This window comes from Trematomus bernacchii, unplaced genomic scaffold (genome assembly GCF_902827165.1).
Source record: "Trematomus bernacchii unplaced genomic scaffold, fTreBer1.1, whole genome shotgun sequence".
Classification (NCBI taxonomy): Eukaryota; Metazoa; Chordata; class Actinopteri; order Perciformes; family Nototheniidae; genus Trematomus; species Trematomus bernacchii.
In genome coordinates, this window is record NW_022987720.1 from 4653629 (window position 1) to 4674439 (window position 20811).

A 20811-nucleotide genomic window follows, 5' to 3' on the forward strand; every position below is an offset into this window, starting at 1 on the left:
TGCAGTCAGTGGAGGCAGGGGAGGCAGAGCCTCACCTGTCATACTCCAATGTAACGGGAAAACAATTAAAGAAAAACTAAATAATAATAATAATAAAATGTCTCCACTGATCTTGTGTAAATGTGATTTCTGTATGATTCCAATCGCATTTTATAGTCAAAATCAGCAAATTTGCCGAGCTCCGCTACGGGAGCAATGAGAAGTGAGGCAGGGACGTGCTCTGCCTCTCGTAAGCTCACAGTAACTTGCTGGAGCGCGGGCACTAATTTAGCGCGGCCACTTATTTTGTCAGCGCGCTCAAGCCATTTACTGTGGGGTGAGGTGAGGCACAGATGAGCTCTGCCTCACTTCAGAATGCGTCACCCCACAGAAACTGGCTGGAAAGCGGGCCCTAAGCGCATGCCTGTTACCATCTCTGAGTGTGAGAAAATCCACTGTCCTGCCAAATAAGCAAAAAGAGCAAATATTGTCAGTATATAAGAGATGGGATAAGACAAAAAAACAGAGAGCACGGTTTCAATTTGTTGTGTCAGATCTTCTGTTGCATGATGACTTTGTGATAGTAGTGTTTTAAAACTTTTGTTGCACACATATAAGGTTTGGTGTAGTACCAGGGATTTTAGCCCACTTGTAAATGGCTGCTATATTTACTTCAGACCACCAGATGTCAGTCACAGTGCTTGCTGAGATCTGAGCCCAGAGCTTACAATATTAATTTGGAACAAATAGGAAGAAACATAAAAAAGAAATCTTAAGGTTTTGTCCAATCAAAACATTTATATCTGATATCTGATTGTGTACAGAGTGCTTGTGGGATTTCCTATCATTAGTAGAAAAGGGCAAAGCTTGATGAGTTCTTGAAAACATAGTGTGAAAATAATTAATGATAAAGATAAGTATTACAGTGCAATTAATGCTGAATATCTCGAACAGACATAAAGGACGTTTATTGACCATTTATTTCATTACATCTAACATGGTTGCAATTGTATTTTGATAATTGTGCAGAGACTACTGAAAAATGTAAACGTCTGCAACTGAGATGCACATCTAAGATGCTACTGCTGAAATAACACAGAAAGTATTCTGTTTCCATAACCACTTTATCAACAATATATTAAGAGAATTTATATTCTGTCACTTTTACGAATCAGTCATCGGTCAGTTTACGAATGCAGCTTGCATGGACATTGCCAAAATACATAATCTAACGTTAAGTAGTCACTGAGCCATAAAAAGCATACATTTTTGTCATAACTAAATCCTGAATTGTTGCGAAATTTAGCATGCAACGATTCTGTTTAGTTGTAAAGGTTCAATCAGGTTAACTTAACTTAACAAGTAGCAAAAACAGAGCGCATATACAGATGGCAACCGAAGTAGCTTCCTACCAGGAAATACCAAGATTAAATTCCTGGACTGTTTTCAATTTCTTTTGGGTTCAAATAATTAAAAGACAGCTCAAGCTTTGAGTTCCTCTTGGTAATAGCCACACTGAGGGAGGACAGCTCTGCTTGAAAATCTTCGATCATCTGTAAGGCTGCAGGCTCAGCAAAGCGTTGCTCAGGATAAGTACCGAGGGGTTCCTGACGGGGACAAAATCCAAATGTTATGCAAGGGAATGGGAAATCTTTGAAAAGGTAGAGTTACTGGTTTTGTGATTAATGTAACGCAGGATACTCACAAAATCACTGAAATTCCCCCTGAACAGCCATGTAGATGACATTACAAGTATTGCGCTTGATTTTTTGGGCAGATATGCCAAGATGTCCTCCATGCTTGACTGTTCCTTTGTAGTTGGAGGAGCTTTGTTCAGGATAAGTGGACCATTGGGAATCCAACCTAGATGGTCAAACTTAAAAAAAAAAATCTTGAGGGTTAAAATAAAAAAAGGTATAGTTTGACATTAATAAATCTCATTTGTTCTCCTAATTTCTTTATGGTAGAGATGAATGTTGAATTACTTTAATCTCACCCATAATGTTACCAAGTAAGCTGTTACTGCTCACAACTGAGCCAGCCAGCTATCAATGTAAAATGTTGCAATTGTATGTGTACAAAACACAAGAGGTGTAACGGCCCGTCCACACAGCAGCGTTAAAAAAATCTTGGAGGTGGGCGTATCTGAAGCTTGGGGATTTTTTGCGAGCAAGGCACCAACAACCAATCACATGAATCTCCCGCCCCCGACATACGAAGCAAAAAAGCCCGAAGTAAACTGGATATAAACTCCCCAAACAGGCGAAAACCTACCACTGTCTCTGCCACCTCCCTCCATGCCTGGCTCCTCCGGTTTATATCCCGGTAGGTAAATAGGGACTGGTCATAAAGCACCGGGTGATTCCCTACCGCTAATTTCTCCTCCATTTTTTGGAATATGAGGAAATGACCTGCGGTATGTCTCTCCCAGCATACACGCGGTTTGATTGGCTAGCGCTTGAACTGTCAGATTTGCATACACAGGATTTGATTGGCTGACGCTTCCACCTCAGCTTCAAAAGTTGAACATTGCTCAACTTTGAATCCTGAAAATCCTGAAAATCTCCGCTCTGCTGCCCACAATGCAGTTCGGCGAAAAGTGAGGCAAAGTGACGTCACCCCATTCAAAGTGAATGGGCAGAAGCGTTCCAAGATTTTTTAACGCTGCTGTGTGGACGGGCCGTAACACTAAATCATTGAACTTTAGGTTATTGTTAGTGGTTTTGTCCTCTTTGACTCCGCTTAATGTACTGTATAGCATCTTTAGCTCAAGGGGAAATCAATATCTCCTAATCAGAGGGTCAGTAGTCTAATCCCCAGCCTCTTCAGTAACACGTCAACATTTCCTTGGGGAGGATACTTTACCCCAGATTGCTCCCATAGGCATGTCTTTGTATAGAAGTGTAAGTTAGTCACGTTGACATGTACAAACACAAGGGTGCTATCCGTCTTTTCATACAACTTCGAACCGGAAGGCAAAAAAGGCCCTTTCCCGAAAAAACTAAAAAATTCTACTTTTTAATTAACCCAAAACATGATGTTTTGTGTACATACTTTAATTGAGCTGTGGGATCATCAAAAGAGAGATAACAATCACTAAACTAGAAGAACTACTAAGATGCAAGCTCCTCCAGCCTGATTTTCTACCTTTTTGTTGTATTTCTGGTTTTCAATGGTTTTCGGGCAAGGAGCACTACATGCACAAAACCAGTCATTATGGCACCAACACATTGGGACTTTAGAAGAAGTGTTGGACAAGCAGTTGTAGAGATCAAAACACTGACGTCTAACTATAGGATGCACGGCATAGTCACATTTGAAGAACTTAAACATTTATATGATAGCCAGTACAAATTGAGGGTGCAGTTTGACGTCAGTGTTTTGATCTCTACAACTGCTTGTCCAACACTTCTTCTAAAGTCCCAATGTGTTGGTGCCATAATGACTGGTTTTGTGCATGTAGTGCTCCTTGCCCTCAAACCATTGAAAACCAGAGATACAACAAAGGTAGAAAATCAGGCTGGAGGAGCTTGCATCTTAGTAGTTCTAGTTTAGTGATTGTTATCTCTCTTTTGATGATCCCACAGCTCCATTAAAGTATGTACACAAAACATCATGTTTTGGGTTAATTAAAAAGTAGAATTTTTTAGTTTTTTTGGGAAAGGGCCTTTTTTGCCTTCCGGTTCGAAGTTGTATGAAAAGACGGATAGCACCCTTGTGTTTGTACATGTCAACGTGACTAACTTACACTTCTATACAAAGACATGCCTATGGGAGCAATCTGGGGTAAAGTATCCTCCCCAAGGAAACGTTGACGTGTTCAGAGTTGGGTGTAACACGTTACAAAGTATTGTAATTTTTTTTCGAGAAATGACCCCTTAAATGATGACTTCTGGTGATGTTAGAGGAGGGGGAAAGGAGAAATCGAGGCTTAAAAATATGAGAAGACTGATCAATACCTCCATAATCTTCAGTGTGGAAAATATTATTTATCAACCTGAACATCTACTACTTTACCAGGAATTTGTGTTCTCAGAACTGGTCTGTTTTTTTCTTTCTTAAAACTGTTCATGTTTTATGAACCAACACCTTCACCAAGTAGCTTTACAGTGAACTGCATGTGAGATATAAAATTAATAGCATCTTTTCAGTAGCATTAATTATAAATATTTAAGTGGTTCAATACAAGTCACTACAGCATTTCAAACTGAACTGTGAATAAATGCAATTTAAAAAAAATAACCACAGCACAAAATGTCATAAATTGTGTTTTTTCTTTGTTTCTCTGAGGATTATTTACAAACAGGCTTATTTACATATAGCAATAACTCAGAAATGAAAAAGCTACATCGTCTAACACGAACAACCACTTAGCATAATGATAATATGTGTTATGTACAATGTAACTGGCAAGGCTAGAGCAAGAAAGAACATAAAGTTTGCAAAAGGTTTAAATAACTTCAAGTATCTGTCTTCAGATTACGTGGAGGTTTTAGTCCGATGGGAAGCAGATTTTAAGCGACACCGAAGATAAACCAAAAATGTGGTGGAGCTGCAAACCGTGTAGTGTTGCTGGGACAGAACAGGAGCTATAACCGTTGGAAAATACATCACAGACAATGCAACAAACGTAGAGACAGAACAATCACTTCTGTGATAAATGCCCACTTATTAATAAACTTCTAACAACCCTGGGAAACCTCCTCTCTACATATAAAGTGATATCCAAGCATGGGAAACAAAAGACAGCATTTACCTGTTTGCATCCAGCTAGCCAAGCCTTTCTTGTGTACCAGCTACTAAGCCTCGTGTATAAATGTTGTCTTTTTCACGAGATTGCTGCGATATATTCAAATCGGGTTGGTCCGGTGCAAGGTCTTTAAGCAACAATTTATCTGCCAAACTTCTCCTTTCGAAAGGATTGGAGATTAGCTCTTGAACAGAATTAGCCGGGGACCGAGGTCCGGAGACTCCACCTGCACACGAAGCCATCCTCATCAACTACTGCGTCAACTGGATACGAGTCACTGTCCAAACTACTCACAGACTGCACTGGGCGCTGACATTGGCGCCCGGTGACCGTCATCTTTGACGACGCTGATTGGCTGAAATTATATTTTCGCGGCATAGTTTACACGTTACAGATAGCAACAGTCAGCTGCTGGTGGCTGCTGCTGCACTGGTTGAAGGCTCCTCTCTTAGCGCCCAGACGAGAGAAGGTGCATGGGCAAGTCCAGGCAGGAAACATGTGACTTATCAGTAACTTTAGACATCGTAACACAATTTTAAACGAGATTTTATTGTAGATTATACATTTTACTGATACCAATTATATAATATTTACCTTGTTCATTAAAAATAAAAATAAAAACATATATATTTTTTTAAACATATTTTTTTTTTTTTATTTTAATTTTAATTATTATTTATTTTATTTTTTTTCAATATGGGAAGAGGTGGGGCGGCGCCCCTAGCGCCCCTATGGACCGGCCGCCACTGAGTGTAACGCGTTACTTTTATAATTCAGTAATCACACTACAGTTACTAACATTGCCCCGACACGCGTTACTTCGTTACTTTTATAAAATCAGTCATAATCACACTGACAGACAAGAGGGGTTTCCGCCCCAGGTTTATATGTACGTAATCTGCGCGACTTGCACGTCCACATCTCCTGCAGTGCTGCATAAACATGGCTGAGTCAGCGATAACTTTCGAGGGGTGGAGGTATGCCCATTATTTTGAGTTCGTCCGAAGAATAGACAGGAATGTGACGGTGAGGTGCAAACTGTGTCCAGGCCAGAAAGCTGTTATACACTGCTGCAAACACCACGTCAAACCTCAACAAACACCTGCAAAGAACACATGCTAAGGTGAAGCTAATAGCTAAGGACCGGACCCCCGAACCCAGAGTGAGGATGTTGTGAGTCGCCGCCGCCGACCGATGCAGCACAAAGTAGAATTTGGAGGACCGGTAACCAAAGCAGAGATAGACAGGCTTGGAGCATCCTTCATAGTAGAGGTAATGTTGCCCATTTGCACAGTGGAATCACCATCGCATCGTTCAGAGATATACTGCGCAAAATACAGATAGCAGGAGACAGAGGACAGCCATGGTCAGAGCTATCTGGATCAGTCTTATGCGACAATGGAAACTGAACTAAAGAGAACATTTGAAACTTTAGCAGTCTGCGTGATCTGCCTGCAGGGAGGGGCGGGCCGGCCCTGCGAGTAAAGTAACGAGTAAAGTAACGAGTTACTTTATGTAGAGAGTAACGAAGTAGTGTAATATATTACTTTTTTAAAAAGTAATATGTAATATGTAATATATTACTTTTTTTTAGTAACGACCCCATCTCTGGACGTGTTACTGAAGAGGCTGGGGATTAGACTATACTGACCCTCTGATTAGGAGATATTGATTTCCCCTTGAGCTAAAGATGCTATACAGTACATTAAGCGGAGTCAAAGAGGACAAAACCACTAACAATAACCTAAAGTTCAATGATTTAGTGTTACGGCCCGTCCACACAGCAGCGTTAAAAAAATCTTGGAACGCTTCTGCCCATTCACTTTGAATGGGGTGACGTCACTTTGCCTCACTTTTCGCCGAACTGCATTGTGGGCAGCAGAGCGGAGATTTTCAGGATTTTCAGGATTTAAAGTTGAGCAATGTTCAACTTTTGAAGCTGAGGTGGAAGCGTCAGCCAATCAAATCCTGTGTATGCAAATCTGACAGTTCAAGCGCTAGCCAATCAAACCGCGTGTATGCTGGGAGAGACATACCGCAGGTCATTTCCTCATATTCCAAAAAATGGAGGAGAAATTAGCGGTAGGGAATCACCCGGTGCTTTATGACCAGTCCCTATTTACCTACCGGGATATAAACCGGAGGAGCCAGGCATGGAGGGAGGTGGCAGAGACAGTGGTAGGTTTTCGCCTGTTTGGGGAGTTTATATCCAGTTTACTTCGGGCTTTTTTGCTTCGTATGTCGGGGGCGGGAGATTCATGTGATTGGTTGTTGGTGCCTTGCTCGCAAAAAATCCCCAAGCTTCAGATACGCCCACCTCCAAGATTTTGTTAACGCTGCTGTGTGGACGGGCCGTTACACCTCTTGTGTTTTGTACACATACAATTGCAACATTTTACATTGATAGCTGGCTGGCTCAGTTGTGAGCAGTAACAGCTTACTTGGTAACATTATGGGTGAGATTAAAGTAATTCAACATTCATCTCTACCATAAAGAAATTAGGAGAACAAATGAGATTTATTAATGTCAAACTATACCTTTTTTTATTTTAACCCTCAAGATTTTTTTTTTAAAGTTTGACCATCTAGGTTGGATTCCCAATGGTCCACTTATCCTGAACAAAGCTCCTCCAACTACAAAGGAACAGTCAAGCATGGAGGACATCTTGGCATATCTGCCCAAAAAATCAAGCGCAATACTTGTAATGTCATCTACATGGCTGTTCAGGGGGAATTTCAGTGATTTTGTGAGTATCCTGCGTTACATTAATCACAAAACCAGTAACTCTACCTTTTCAAAGATTTCCCATTCCCTTGCATAACATTTGGATTTTGTCCCCGTCAGGAACCCCTCGGTACTTATCCTGAGCAACGCTTTGCTGAGCCTGCAGCCTTACAGATGATCGAAGATTTTCAAGCAGAGCTGTCCTCCCTCAGTGTGGCTATTACCAAGAGGAACTCAAAGCTTGAGCTGCCTTTTAATTATTTGAACCCAAAAGAAATTGAAAACAGTCCAGGAATTTAATCTTGGTATTTCCTGGTAGGAAGCTACTTCGGTTGCCATCTGTATATGCGCTCTGTTTTTGCTACTTGTTAAGTTAAGTTAACCTGATTGAACCTTTACAACTAAACAGAATCGTTGCATGCTAAATTTCGCAACAATTCAGGATTTAGTTATGACAAAAATGTATGCTTTTTATGGCTCAGTGACTACTTAACGTTAGATTATGTATTTTGGCAATGTCCATGCAAGCTGCATTCGTAAACTGACCGATGACTGATTCGTAAAAGTGACAGAATATAAATTCTCTTAATATATTGTTGATAAAGTGGTTATGGAAACAGAATACTTTCTGTGTTATTTCAGCAGTAGCATCTTAGATGTGCATCTCAGTTGCAGACGTTTACATTTTTCAGTAGTCTCTCTGCACAATTATCAAAATACAATTGCAACCATGTTAGATGTAATGAAATAAATGGTCAATAAACGTCCTTTATGTCTGTTCGAGATATTCAGCATTAATTGCACTGTAATACTTATCTTTATCATTAATTATTTTCACACTATGTTTTCAAGAACTCATCAAGCTTTGCCCTTTTCTACTAATGATAGGAAATCCCACAAGCACTCTGTACACAATCAGATATCAGATATAAATGTTTTGATTGGACAAAACCTTAAGATTTCTTTTTTATGTTTCTTCCTATTTGTTCCAAATTAATATTGTAAGCTCTGGGCTCAGATCTCAGCAAGCACTGTGACTGACATCTGGTGGTCTGAAGTAAATATAGCAGCCATTTACAAGTGGGCTAAAATCCCTGGTACTACACCAAACCTTATGTGTGCAACAAAAGTTTTAAAACACTACTATCACAAAGTCATCATGCAACAGAAGATCTGACACAACAAATTGAAACCGTGCTCTCTGTTTTTTTGTCTTATCCCATCTCTTATATACTGACAATATTTTTGCTCTTTTTGCTTATTTGGCAGGACAGTGGATTTTCTCACACTCAGAATCTTCCACCCCTTGAGTCTGAAGATGGAGGAAGATCATGTTCACTGTATGTCCTGCTTCAATCAGAGATGCAACTTCAGAACTCAACCAGACATTTCTTGTGATATTATGACCTGTCCTTTAGTGTGTGGGGCTGTATTTCACTCCTGCAAAGTTGATGAGCACCACCTTATGTGCCCACCAGTGACGTGCGGTGAGGTTCATGGCTGGTGAGGCACTGACTTTTTCAGAGTCAGATTTACAAATATTATAGCCTATTTTGACCTTAATCAAAATATTCTGTTATTTTCAAAAGCTTTTTTAGTCTGATGCTATGATTAATTTTAAACAGACCGATCAACAAAAGGATACCCAAAATCTAAATATTGGATTGTTCTTTCTAAGTAAGATCCCATCTTCATTACAGTTGTGGTCTTACCTTGACTTGAAGATGAATATAAGTCCATGCTATCCTTCTGGACAACAATCTCTATTACTGTTTTGTAAAAGTCGTCCTTATCTTCCTGTAGTTTCAAAAGTCTAGTTTGTTGTTTGCGGTAGAATAACAGTAGCAACAAGAACCTGTGGGCTCGCGTGCGCCCCCTTCAGTGCGGCAGAGGTTATGGCTGCCTCCCCTGGTGCTCTTTTCATTGCCGTTGTACGATGAGACCAGCGAGCCTAAATATCATATATACGTGAAATAAGTTATTTAGAGACTATGGATGGCGAGGATAAATGTAATAAAGGGATCTACAAACATTACATTGGTGACCTACAGTGAGATGGTAACAGGCATGCACTTAGGGCCCGCTTTCCAGACAGTGTCTGTGGGGTGACGCATTCTGAAGTGAGGCAGAGCTCATCTGTGCCTCACCTCACCCCACAGTAAATGGCTTGAGCGCGCTGACAAAATAAGTGGCCGCGCTAAATTAGTGCCCGCGCTCCAGCAAGTTACTGTGAGCTTACGAGAGGCAGAGCACGTCCCTGCCTCACTTCTCATCGCTTCCGTAGCGGAGCTCGGCAAATTTGCTGATTTTGACTGTAAAATGCGATTGGAATCATACAGAAATCACATTTACACAAGATCAGTGGAGACATTTTATTATTATTTAGTTTTTCTTTAATTGTTTTTCCGTTACATTGGAGTATGACAGGTGAGGCTCTGCCTCCCCTGCCTCCACTGACTGCACGTCGCTGGTGCCCACTGATGAGGGTCCCCTGCCTAAACAGAGACTATGGCTGCCCCGCCAACCTGGTGCGTAACCAAATGTATGCTCACCTCGATGTGTGTCCAGCTGGAGTGGTGTGCTGCACTATGGAGTGGAACAGATGGCCCGTTAGCTGCCTGAACTACACTTCCTATGAAAGCCTGAGCCGTGGAGTGGAGGAGGTGGAGCAGCTAGACATGGCACTTGCTCTTCAGGACCAGCGTACACTACTCGAGTCCCTCAAAGTGATTGCCATGTCACCCACTGCAGAAGGAGAGCCGTTTCTCCCTGTTAGTAAGGAAAACAGGGAAACGGGCTCATCTTCGCCTACATCCGCCCCTGAGGCCTCCACCGTTATTGATACAGCTTCACACTCATCATCCTCACACCAGCCACAACCTCCCCCGTCAGTTTTGGCAAAGGAGAGAATTGCCAGTGGAATTAATGGCTTGAATGAGGAGCACTTCGGTAAACTCTACGAGGCCACAGTGGAGACAGCAAGAAGCTTAGCTGCTGCTTTGGACTTTGTTAGCAATGCCAACTCTGTTGACAGCAGCACAGAGTGTGTGAACAGTGGAGCTGCTACTCCGATGAGTACATTGAGCGACAATGGAGACCCTAAGAATGAACTAGAAATCAAAACACCAGTAGCCGCTGATGGTTTAAATAAAAAGACATGGAGGTGCAAAGTGTCTGTTCTAGCTGTTTGATAGGAAATGGGGCTCTCAAAGGAACAGATCCAAAGATTTTAAAACCTGCAAATGGACCACTGTCGGGAGCAATGGAGGCCTTTCCTGTTGAGGTTCAAGATGACATGAACGCTGGGGTTTCTGAGGAGCCCGTCACCCCTCAGATGGCATCTCCGGTGCATGTCAGACAGGGAGTGGCACCGAGCGCTGGTCATGTGTTGCTTGAAGACAGGGGGCTAGCTCTTTTAGAAAACCATGGGCATGATCGTAAATTTCACAACTACAATTTTTTTTAGGGGCCAAGGCCAATGTTCATTACCTAATGGACGGAAAGGTTACTTCAAAGACAGGTCACTGTATAGATTGCGACCGAAAATGGAGGACAAGGCAGTAGATACCTCAGATTTGGAGCAGGATGAAGACCCCATGGGTCTGGGAGAAATCGATCTGATCACAGCAGCGCTGTTCTTTTGTTTAGAGGAGTCCAGAGAGTGTAGAAGGATCTCTGACAAAGTCTATGTTGATGGCTACCGTGTTGACTTTGGCACACAGACTTTCACTTTCCCTGCAGCCATCTTGGTTACCAACACTAGAGTCGGGGACATAGCTTCTGCATCTGCCTGTGACCATGCGGCCCCCCCAGCTTTCCTACCCCAGCCCTTTCCGCACTCTCCGCCTCTGCCTTGTCTTGGAAGCTCTGGAGGTCGAGGCAGTCCCACATAACCGCTACCTCCCTCCTAACCCTCGCTACCAGCATATGTTCCCTTTCGTCTGTGGTCAGTCATTGCGCAGGGACCAGTTTTCTTCCCATTTCATAAATGTCCATGGTGACATTCACGCTGGTCTCAATGGTTGGATGGAGCACCGCTGGCATACTATGGCTGCACATTCTCTCAGCGAAGGTTTTACCCATCCACCCAGGGGGCCAAAGTGGTTCATGACAGGCACCTCAGGTCCTTTGGGGTTCAGCCTTGCCCAGGGGCTCAACTTCCTGTTGATTTCCAGTCGGACCAACTTAGTGGGCTTCCCATTGAGATATTGTGGCATATAGCTGGGTTCCTGGACAGTTTCAGCCTGTGCCAGCTGTCTCTGGTGTCACGGACTATGAGGGAGGTGTGTGCCAGCCTCCTCCAGATAAGAGGCATAGTGGAGCTGCAGTGGGAGCGAAGACGTTGCCCTGGTACCCCTGGCACTGTATCATGGCAAATCAAAAATAGAGTGAGTAGAAAACCTGTATTATAAAGTTACTGTATGTCAGTTATTTTTTATATTTCCTTTAATCTGTATCTGAAATCTGAGAAAAGTGCTTTTGCAAAAGGAAACATTTCAAATAGCTGATGGAGCTCTACAGTAAATGCTACAATATTATACATAGCCAACATAGACTAAAGAATAATTACTTCAAATCTGTTTGAAATAGATAGATTTTTCTGGAGGGTGCCCCTAACATATATAATGTTTGTTTAGGATAACATTTTACATTTTTGTAAATCAATGTAAGCAGTAAGATAGAATAAGATTGTGGATGCTGTAACAAAAGAAGGGAATGCAGCTTCACAAAATGATTAGTATGCATTGACCTCTTCATTCAGTAATCCTTTTTTATTTATTTATGCAGGTGTGGAGATTCAGCACTGCCTTCAGCCCGGTGTCATCATGGGGTTTCAATGATCTCCCCAGCATGTCGAACCATCTCAAGAAGTGTCACTTCAACACAGCAGAGCACAAGACGGAGCCCGTTCCCCTTCCTGCCATGTGCACTGCACGAGATGGACAGTCGCTGCGCCGCGTCCTGCGTCACATTAACTCCTGACTCGACGCGGCTCGCCTCTTGCTTCTGCACGGGAGTCACTGTGGGAATATGTGGATGTTGAAATAATAGATTTTCTGTCATTAAAACAAATAACTCTACCTGTAATTCACTTGTGATGAAGCCTTAAAGAAATCACACCATACTTTTCACAATGAAGGTCTGTGTTTGTGGGTGTCCCTATGACGAGAAAAAAAAGAGTTGGCATGGATTTGTGCTGAAAGTTCCACTTTATTCTGGTTAGATGAAAATATATATATTTTTGAAGACAAATATGCACAACAGATTGATATTATTCCATAAGATATACTGTATAACTGTTTGCCTTTGAATAGTAGCCATTGGGGAAAAGCAGATTGTTGGTTATGTTGCATTATCTCTGTGTTACAGAAGCTTTGCCAGCACTTTACACAAGATTTGCTAATCCTTTCTTTGTTGATGTGACCATAAATGTTCAGTCTTTCTGATCCCTAGAGCGGGTGTCAACCCAGGGTGTGTCAGGACATAAGTCAAAACAGATGGATATTAATGTGAGGACAGCCTGACAACGCATGTGATTTACTACCATTTAATAAAGTCTTTATAGCCTTCTAAGTATTTGTTGAATTCTTCAAATCACTCACAAAATGAAAATGTAAAATGTTATTGTCTTGCTTTATATGTTAACATCCAATTTTCCATTTGAAAACAAACTGAAATCTTTAATATGATGAAGACATAGCATTGAACACATCCACATTTCTTCTTACAAACTGACATGCCGTCCAGTTTCAACACTGCATGGTGAAATACCTGATCTCAGCTAGTTACATAAAGATCTTTCCTTCTTATATAATTTCTATAAAACACCAATACCATATTATCATCCCAAACATAGACAGTTTTGGTTAATTGCATGTTAATCAGCCAAATCTTATTACGTGGCTCACAGATTCTCTGAAAATATATTTCCATTATTCTGAAAAAAGCCTCAAACCAATGTAAATGTGGTAAAAACTATGAACATTATGAAGAATCAAACAAACATGTGAACATTACATTTTAATAAAGCTTAACCCGTTAACTTTTCTATGTTGTTTTGGTGTGTGGCCATCCTTTTTATGAATCATTTCCAAGATATGGCATGTGTGTAGCTGCGGCCTCTGCTGGTCACTTCTGAATGAATTAAGATACCTTAAAAGTTACCTAAAGATACATTTATGAATGGCACTTATTCTAAATAGTGATAATAAGAGCAACTTAACTTCCTTACTGTTTTAATGTGTTTAAGACAGATTCTCACTCTGGGCCTCTTTGATGGACTGACCTTATAGAAAACAACTCTGAGGTCTCAACACTCTTGATTAGGGAATGCTCAACACCTGTGATTTCCTTTCAAATAGCTCAATCACAGTCCTGCTACACCTGTGTGGTGGTTCAACTGAAAAGGTGGGTTACCTCTCTATGGGGCTTTATCAGTTCAACAAGAACACTCATAATGATTGTGCATGTTGGATGCGGTCATATTTGAACGTTTTGGAGTATACAAAAGTAGGATGAGATGCTCTGTGAGAAATGTGCAGTAGGCTTTTAACCAAACATTCTTGACAGGATTTCCTTCAAGCCTTCAGACTGTGGAGGAACTTATCCAGGTCGTCACTACAGTGGTCTTCACGTCATCAGCTTCACATTCTGCAGGGAACCGTGGACAGGTAAATATTACATTTTTAGTAGAATCTATTTTTTTGGGGATTTGAATGTTCTTTTGGGTGATGAGGTCACCCTCAATTTGTACTGGCTATCATATAAATGTTTAAGTTCTTCAAATGTGACTATGCCGTGCATCCTATAGTTTGACGTCAGTGTTTTGATCTCTACAACTGCTTGTCCAACACTTCTTCTAAAGTCCCAATGTGTTGGTGCCATAATGACTGGTTTTGTGCATGTAGTGCTCCTTGCCCTCAAACCATTGAAAACCAGAAATACAACAAAAAGGTAGAAAATCAGGCTGGAGGAGCTTGCATCTTAGTAGTTCTTCTAGTTTAGTGATTGTTATCTCTCTTTTGATGATCCCACAGCTCAATTAAAGTATGTACAAAACATCAAAGGCCATCAATATGTTTTGCGCCTTTAAATATAGTATGACTCTTCACTTTTCTTAATATTTAGACAATCCAAATACAGCATACACTAGGAAATAAAGCAGTAGCTGAACACTTGGTGTATTATTATATAGCATTTAACTTTGGGCTAAAGAACAGTGTAAACAGGCAGTTGTGTATGCCGTTTCAACATAATGTTATCTTGTGTGTATTGGCACATTGTAATCACATATGTGGGCTGTGTCCGTGTCTTGGTTCCTGTTTGCCCAGACTTGTTGCCTATGCCAAGTAGCCAGTGTATTTTTATTTCTGTCAATAAATCACTCAAACCTTCCTGTCTGCCTTGACTGATTGCATATGGGTCCTCCTTTGGTGACTCAACATCAACCATCCTGACAGTCTATCACTTTGTGTGTTTATTATGTATTAAGTGATTGATCAAAAACATACTTTAAACTACAAGAATGTAGGTTATTCTTGCCAGAATGAGTGGTTTAGAACAACTGATACACCCCTCCCCCTCTAAACCTGTATACGCTTTGAAAACCAGAAAAACAAAATGTTTGGATAGAAGCTTTGTTTGGGAAGAAACACCCACTTTTAAGTTAATACCATAGACTGTATATATAAAGGTTAATACACATTAAGAGCGTTCGTCTCAAAAAGGTTAGTCAGTGCTGAGGCAGTAAGCAAGAAGACAGACTACAGCGAGGGAAAACCTAGAAGGTAAAAAATATGTTTTGGGTAGATGCATTGTATCCAAGTTAAAATGTTTTCATGAAAGAAGGTTCACAATGCACAGGCAGTGTCAGCATTGTTTTGTTTTGCTGCGTATTGGAGCCTTCATTCTGTAAATTAAGAGACTCTAATGTGTTTATTTTTCCAAACAGTATCCACAGGTGACCATGGCTGAGTACAAGCTAGAGATGACAACGGGTGACATGCAATATGCAGGAGCATCGGACTACATGTATGTCACCTTATTTGGAACTGAGGAGCAGAGTGAGCGAACTTTGATGGACAACTATGGCGTCGACTTTCAAAGAGGGGCAGTAAGTACAACCCAGTTAAACATCTGCCCTTATCTGTAATAACAGATTGCATCATCAAGTAAGCACTTCAACGTGTGATCTGTGACGTTAACTGCTATAACTCTTACTCTCAATATGCAGAAATGATATAAACACAATCTAATGGTCTTTCACATTTATGTTACCGTTAAATTATACATTTCACTTCAAGTCACACTTTTAAAGGATAATCTGGTTTTGGCTGAGGCTTACACTTTTAAAATGCTTCCCTTCATTACGTTGTCCCAAATATCTCAGTTTCAATGTGCAATACATAATATATGTGTTAAACTGTATTATATTGTAAATGGCAGTTTATACATTAACTGTATATTCTGTTAGAGTTCACCATAAGGAAGCTTTGACTTCGCAAACTACACTGTTGTAGGAGGCTGTAGCTTGGTTTCAATATGCACAAATAGTCTGTGACTGAGAATTTTTAGCAGATATTGCTTTTTTTAAATTATAATAGTATATATTAATATAATAACAACTATAATTCTTATTCCAAGACAGGGAGCTACACTGTGAAAACCAGTCTTTCTCTGGGCAAACTTCTGCTGGTTAAGGTTGAGAAGGACCAGTATTTATGTCTCCCAGAAGATGAGTGGTACTTCTCCAAAATGGTGGTGACGACTCCAGAAGGAGATGCCATTCTTTACCCCTGCTACAGATGGATCGGCAGGGGAGAAATTGTGGAGCTGAGAGGAGGGAGAGGTCTGCATCAATGTCCCCAAATAACTGATTCATACATATTAACCGTTTTTGTACATTTAAATTTGACTGCTATAATGTTCTTTTCATGTCTCAGCAATGAAAGCTTTTGAGGAGGATCACCCCCTGTTGATTGACCACCGGAAGAATGAGCTGATGCTCAAAAAGAGCTTGTTCGAGTAAGTTTCCATGTGTGCAGTAGAGCTGCCGTTTGTCGCCAAAGTTTATCTGTAGAAATGTCTTTGTGCTTTTGGGTAACTTTGTTTGTTTTATTAGATGGAAGATTATGGCTGAAGGACTACCCCACATCAACAGTTTCAATGATGTGTCTGAGCTCCCAGCTGAAATCCGCTTCTCCGATTCCAGAACAGCTGACATCAGTTACTCAAAAGCTATGACGTGGGTCAATATATTTAAATATATGTGTATATATTAATTACAATACAGCTCTATTCTCTAGACTTTTAAATATTGAGGGAAAGGGTACAATTCATTTCTGTATGTTGCTTATTCCTGTGTTCTAATTGTTCCTTGTTTTACTTTAGTGGTATTGAACTCAAGGTTAAGGGGCTGCTAGGATCTACTGCACAATGGGAAAGCATTGAAGACATAAAAAAAATATTCTGGTGTAAAAAGACAACAATGTCAGGTATGTTCTTTTTATCCCATTTACCAGCTGTCAGTGTAACTCACCCCATCTGTCATGGTTTCATAACAACTGATTCAGTAGATGTTTTTCCTGTTCTGTACAATTATTTGTTTTCTACAAAGTTAAGTATTTCAGTAAAAGTAAAAATTATTTAAATAAATGACCAACATTTTTGCTTTACAGTCAATGACAATGATGATTATGTTGAACCTGAAAAACCCCAAAACATTTTAGAAAAATGATATTATATTATTTATTAAATGAACCAATTGTTATTTGTATTAAACCCAATATATAATGTTGGTATATTTTTTTTATATATCAATTTCTATTCTTCCAGAGTATGTTGCAGACCACTGGATGGAAGATGACTTCTATGGATATCAGTTCCTGAATGGAGTCAACCCCGGTGTTGTAAAGCGCTGCTCAGAGCTTCCCACAAACTTCCCGGTCACAGAGGAAATGGTGAAGCCGTTCCTGGAAGAGGGAAGCTCTCTGCACAAGGAAATGGAGGTATGAATGAAGATTAACTTTAAATGGATGATAATCTTTGTTTCGGAATCATGATTTGTCCATTTACTATCCCTCTGTCATACTTCCTTGACTTATTACAATTCTGTGATACCTCTCGATGTCTTAAACATTTCTTTCTTATGTCTTTCCAGAAAGGCAATATGTTCCTTTATGACCAGAAGAAGATGGATGGAATTCCCCCTGCAGCCTATAATGGTGAACCTCTACAAGTGACTGCTGGTCTCTGTTTGTTCAACTTGAACCCAGAAAACAAACTGATGCCAATTGCAATACAGGTACTGACAAATCCATTTAAAAGCCAGCATGTAATGTTATGGGTCTTTACAATGGTCAGTCTATGGAAAACATTCTTTAAGGTTTAAAGGGAGAGTTAATCATCTATTTTTTTATCAATTTCCAGTTGAATCAACAACCATCTGAGAAGAACCCCATCTTCCTGCCCAGTGACCCAGAAACTGACTGGCTGCTAGCCAAGATGTTCATTAAAAATGCAGATTGCATGGATCACGAATCAGTCCATCACCTCATGAGGACTCACTTTCTGGCAGAGGTCTTCGCTCTTGCAGCTCTCCGCAGCTTCCCTGTGATTCACCCAATTTACAAGGTATAAGTACTCCACACAACAGAGGTAGTGCAGGTTTTTTGTATTCCCTTGATCTGAAATAATGCTTAGAATTTGTATTGATTGATTTTCAGGTATATTATGTCTATACTAGAGAAGGTTGATAGTAAAGCTGCGACAGGAAATGTTCAAAATAAAAAGAGGCATGCGTGCAAACAAGTTTCCTTGATTAAACCCCATTACTTTGCGAGGTTGAATGCAAAGTATGTGACTATGCTGAGATTAACGTAACACAACATGTGAATTCCAAAAAAAACTTTTTTTAAACGCTTGCCAGAGGCCAGAAGTGCAAACAGGTTGTGGCTGGGGGTGAGAGGTATCCGTGAAGATGTTGCACACATCTAAAACACATCTTTTGACGCATGAAACACAACTTTCATGTGTGTATTAAATGTGTGTATTTGTCTCACTGTTTTTGTATCTTTGATTGTACATGTAGATAATTTTGTTATTTGTCATTCACTTTTTTTTTGTTACTTACTTTTCATAGATCTTCTTTGGAAACTGGTTTTATGAGCCATTATTTTGTATATTTTATAACAAAAAGTGATACTTAACTTGTTGGAGTCCAAGCACTTTATAATTATCATGGTTATATATTTTGAAAGAAGCACTTAAAGAAAGCCTGATTTCAGTTGTGTTTGCTTATACAGTAGCTTCCTTCATTTACACTGATGTTCTGCCCGTTGTCTTCTGAATCAAGCATTTTACTTTGACTTTCATATTTTTTTCCTCTGTTCAGCTGCTGTTTCCACACTTCCGGCACACTCTTCACATAAACACTAGAGCCCGCCTAAGTCTATTGGGACCTGATGGGGCTTTAAGTAGTGTAAGGCTTTTTCAAATACATATTTGTGAATATAAATACAAATGTTATCACACCTTGCAACTTAAATTCAGTTTTTTGGATGGTTTCTAATTTGATGTCAAGAAACTTGTCTGATGGTATACGTGTATTTTTGATTTGTTAGAGTTCACTTGGATTTGATGGACTAATGGAGCTCATGAGAAGGGATCTCTCTGAAATGACCTACAGCTCTCTCTGTCTGCCGGAGAACATCGCTGCACGAGGACTGGAGTCTATCCCCAACTTTTACTACAGAGATGATGGCCTGAAGCTGTGGAACATCATCCAAAGGTTTTACCTATTCATAAATATTGTGACTGTCCACAGTGATTCATTGTACAAACACCATTAGAGACTTTCTCAGACGCTCGTATTATAAAAAATACAACTGTTTTGTGTTTACCAGCTTTGTGAAGGCAGTAGTGGAGCACTATTATCCCTCAGACTGTGAGGTGCATAGAGACACTGAGCTGCAGGACTGGATCAGTGAGGTCTTCACACATGGCTTCTTAGGAAACAAAGCCGCAGGTATTTGTCCCATATTCTGAAGTCATTTGTAAATATAAAACATATTATAATAGTATATTTGAATGCACATAGTGATTGACTTATGAACATATTGTGCTGCCAACAGGGTTTCCAGCAGCCTTTCATACTGTCGAGGAAGTGGTCAAGTTCACAACCATGGTGATCTTCACAACGACGGTTCAACATGCTGCCGTAAACAGTGGGCAGGTAAATAGTTGGGGCGTTAGAATATGTATTGATCAAGTATAGCAGCCAACTGCTTTCGTTTCCTTTACAATAACCATTCCGTTTGCAGGACATTAGCTTAGCATTACAATGGAGTAAAGGTTGCCTTTTTTTCTATAATGTTTTTTTTCATAATTTAGTATGACTACAACTCCTGGGCCCCCAACGGCACGCTCCTTCTGCGCAAACCTCCTCCAACCACTAAGGGGCAGTCAAGCATGAAGACGGTCCTGGAGACCCTCCCGAATGTTGGCGATACAGTCCAGTTTGCAGCACTGACTTGGTTGCTTTCAGACAGATACACAGGCTATGTAAGTTTGGCGTCATAAATACTTACAGAAGGATGTCCTATCCTGATTTTTTTTTTTATGTTTTTCTCTTTTTTACCATTAACTTTGCTTTGTCAGTCTAATTTTGTTTCCTGATTTTGTCCTTCTGGCAGATTCCCTTGGGAACATACCCAGAGGAACGATTTGATGAGCCTGAGCCTAAGCAGATGATAAAGGAATTCCAAGCAGAATTGTCGTACCTCAGTGAAGCAATAACATCAAGAAACTCACATCTTGAACTACCCTACACATACCTGGACCCTGCAGAGATAGAGAACAGTGTTTCTATTTAAGCAGATCTGCGATTGTATCCATGTATTTCTCATCACCTATTTTGCATGCTGGGAGTTCAGTTATACTTTTAATGTAGTACATACTGTATAATAGCTGGGGCAGATAGATGAGATGTAATGGATAATTAGTAAGTTGTTGCATACTGGTAAGGGAGGACTAGAGTACAGTATATCTTGGTTGTGTGATGCTGAGCAGAAACTAAACTGACTAACACAGGAGGTAATGGCTTAAACATTGCTCTGGCCCCTATTTATCGATTACAGGCAAAACGATAAAAAAAATTGGGTGAATGTTTATTTTATTTATTTCTCTACATTAAGTGTATTTTGTTGTATCAGACTTTCTTAATGGATATGAAATGCAGCTACTGTGGGTAGCTGCATTTCACCTACTGTGGGTCCACTAGTCAAGATGATTTCAAACATAACAAGGTTCCTCTTTCTTTTTCTCCATTAGCAATTAATAAAAAACGATTTAACTTATG

General features: G+C 40.3%; 1 protein-coding gene and 1 pseudogene across 2 annotated transcripts; both read left to right on the top strand.

Moving 5' to 3' along the window:
* Positions 1–10601: 10601 nt before the first annotated feature.
* Positions 10602–12490, top strand: LOC117492379 (annotated as a pseudogene).
* Positions 12491–13821: 1331 nt separating this feature from the next.
* LOC117493656 (hydroperoxide isomerase ALOXE3-like) lies at positions 13822–20810 on the top strand. 2 transcript variants are annotated; one of them, XM_034144310.1, is made up of 16 exons: positions 13822–13862; positions 14025–14125; positions 15406–15567; positions 16098–16302; positions 16397–16478; positions 16576–16698; positions 16845–16948; positions 17289–17461; positions 17614–17757; positions 17883–18086; positions 18847–18933; positions 19076–19242; positions 19358–19479; positions 19586–19686; positions 19845–20015; positions 20147–20810. In XM_034144310.1, exons 3-16 carry the CDS (start codon positions 15421–15423, stop codon positions 20324–20326), a joined length of 2010 nt encoding a protein of 669 aa, XP_034000201.1. In that variant the 5' UTR covers positions 13822–13862; positions 14025–14125; positions 15406–15420; the 3' UTR covers positions 20327–20810. The 2 variants fall into 2 exon arrangements, with proteins under 2 accessions (XP_034000201.1, XP_034000202.1); XM_034144311.1 differs by having other exon boundaries at positions 16155–16302.
* Position 20811: the final 1 nt, after the last annotated feature.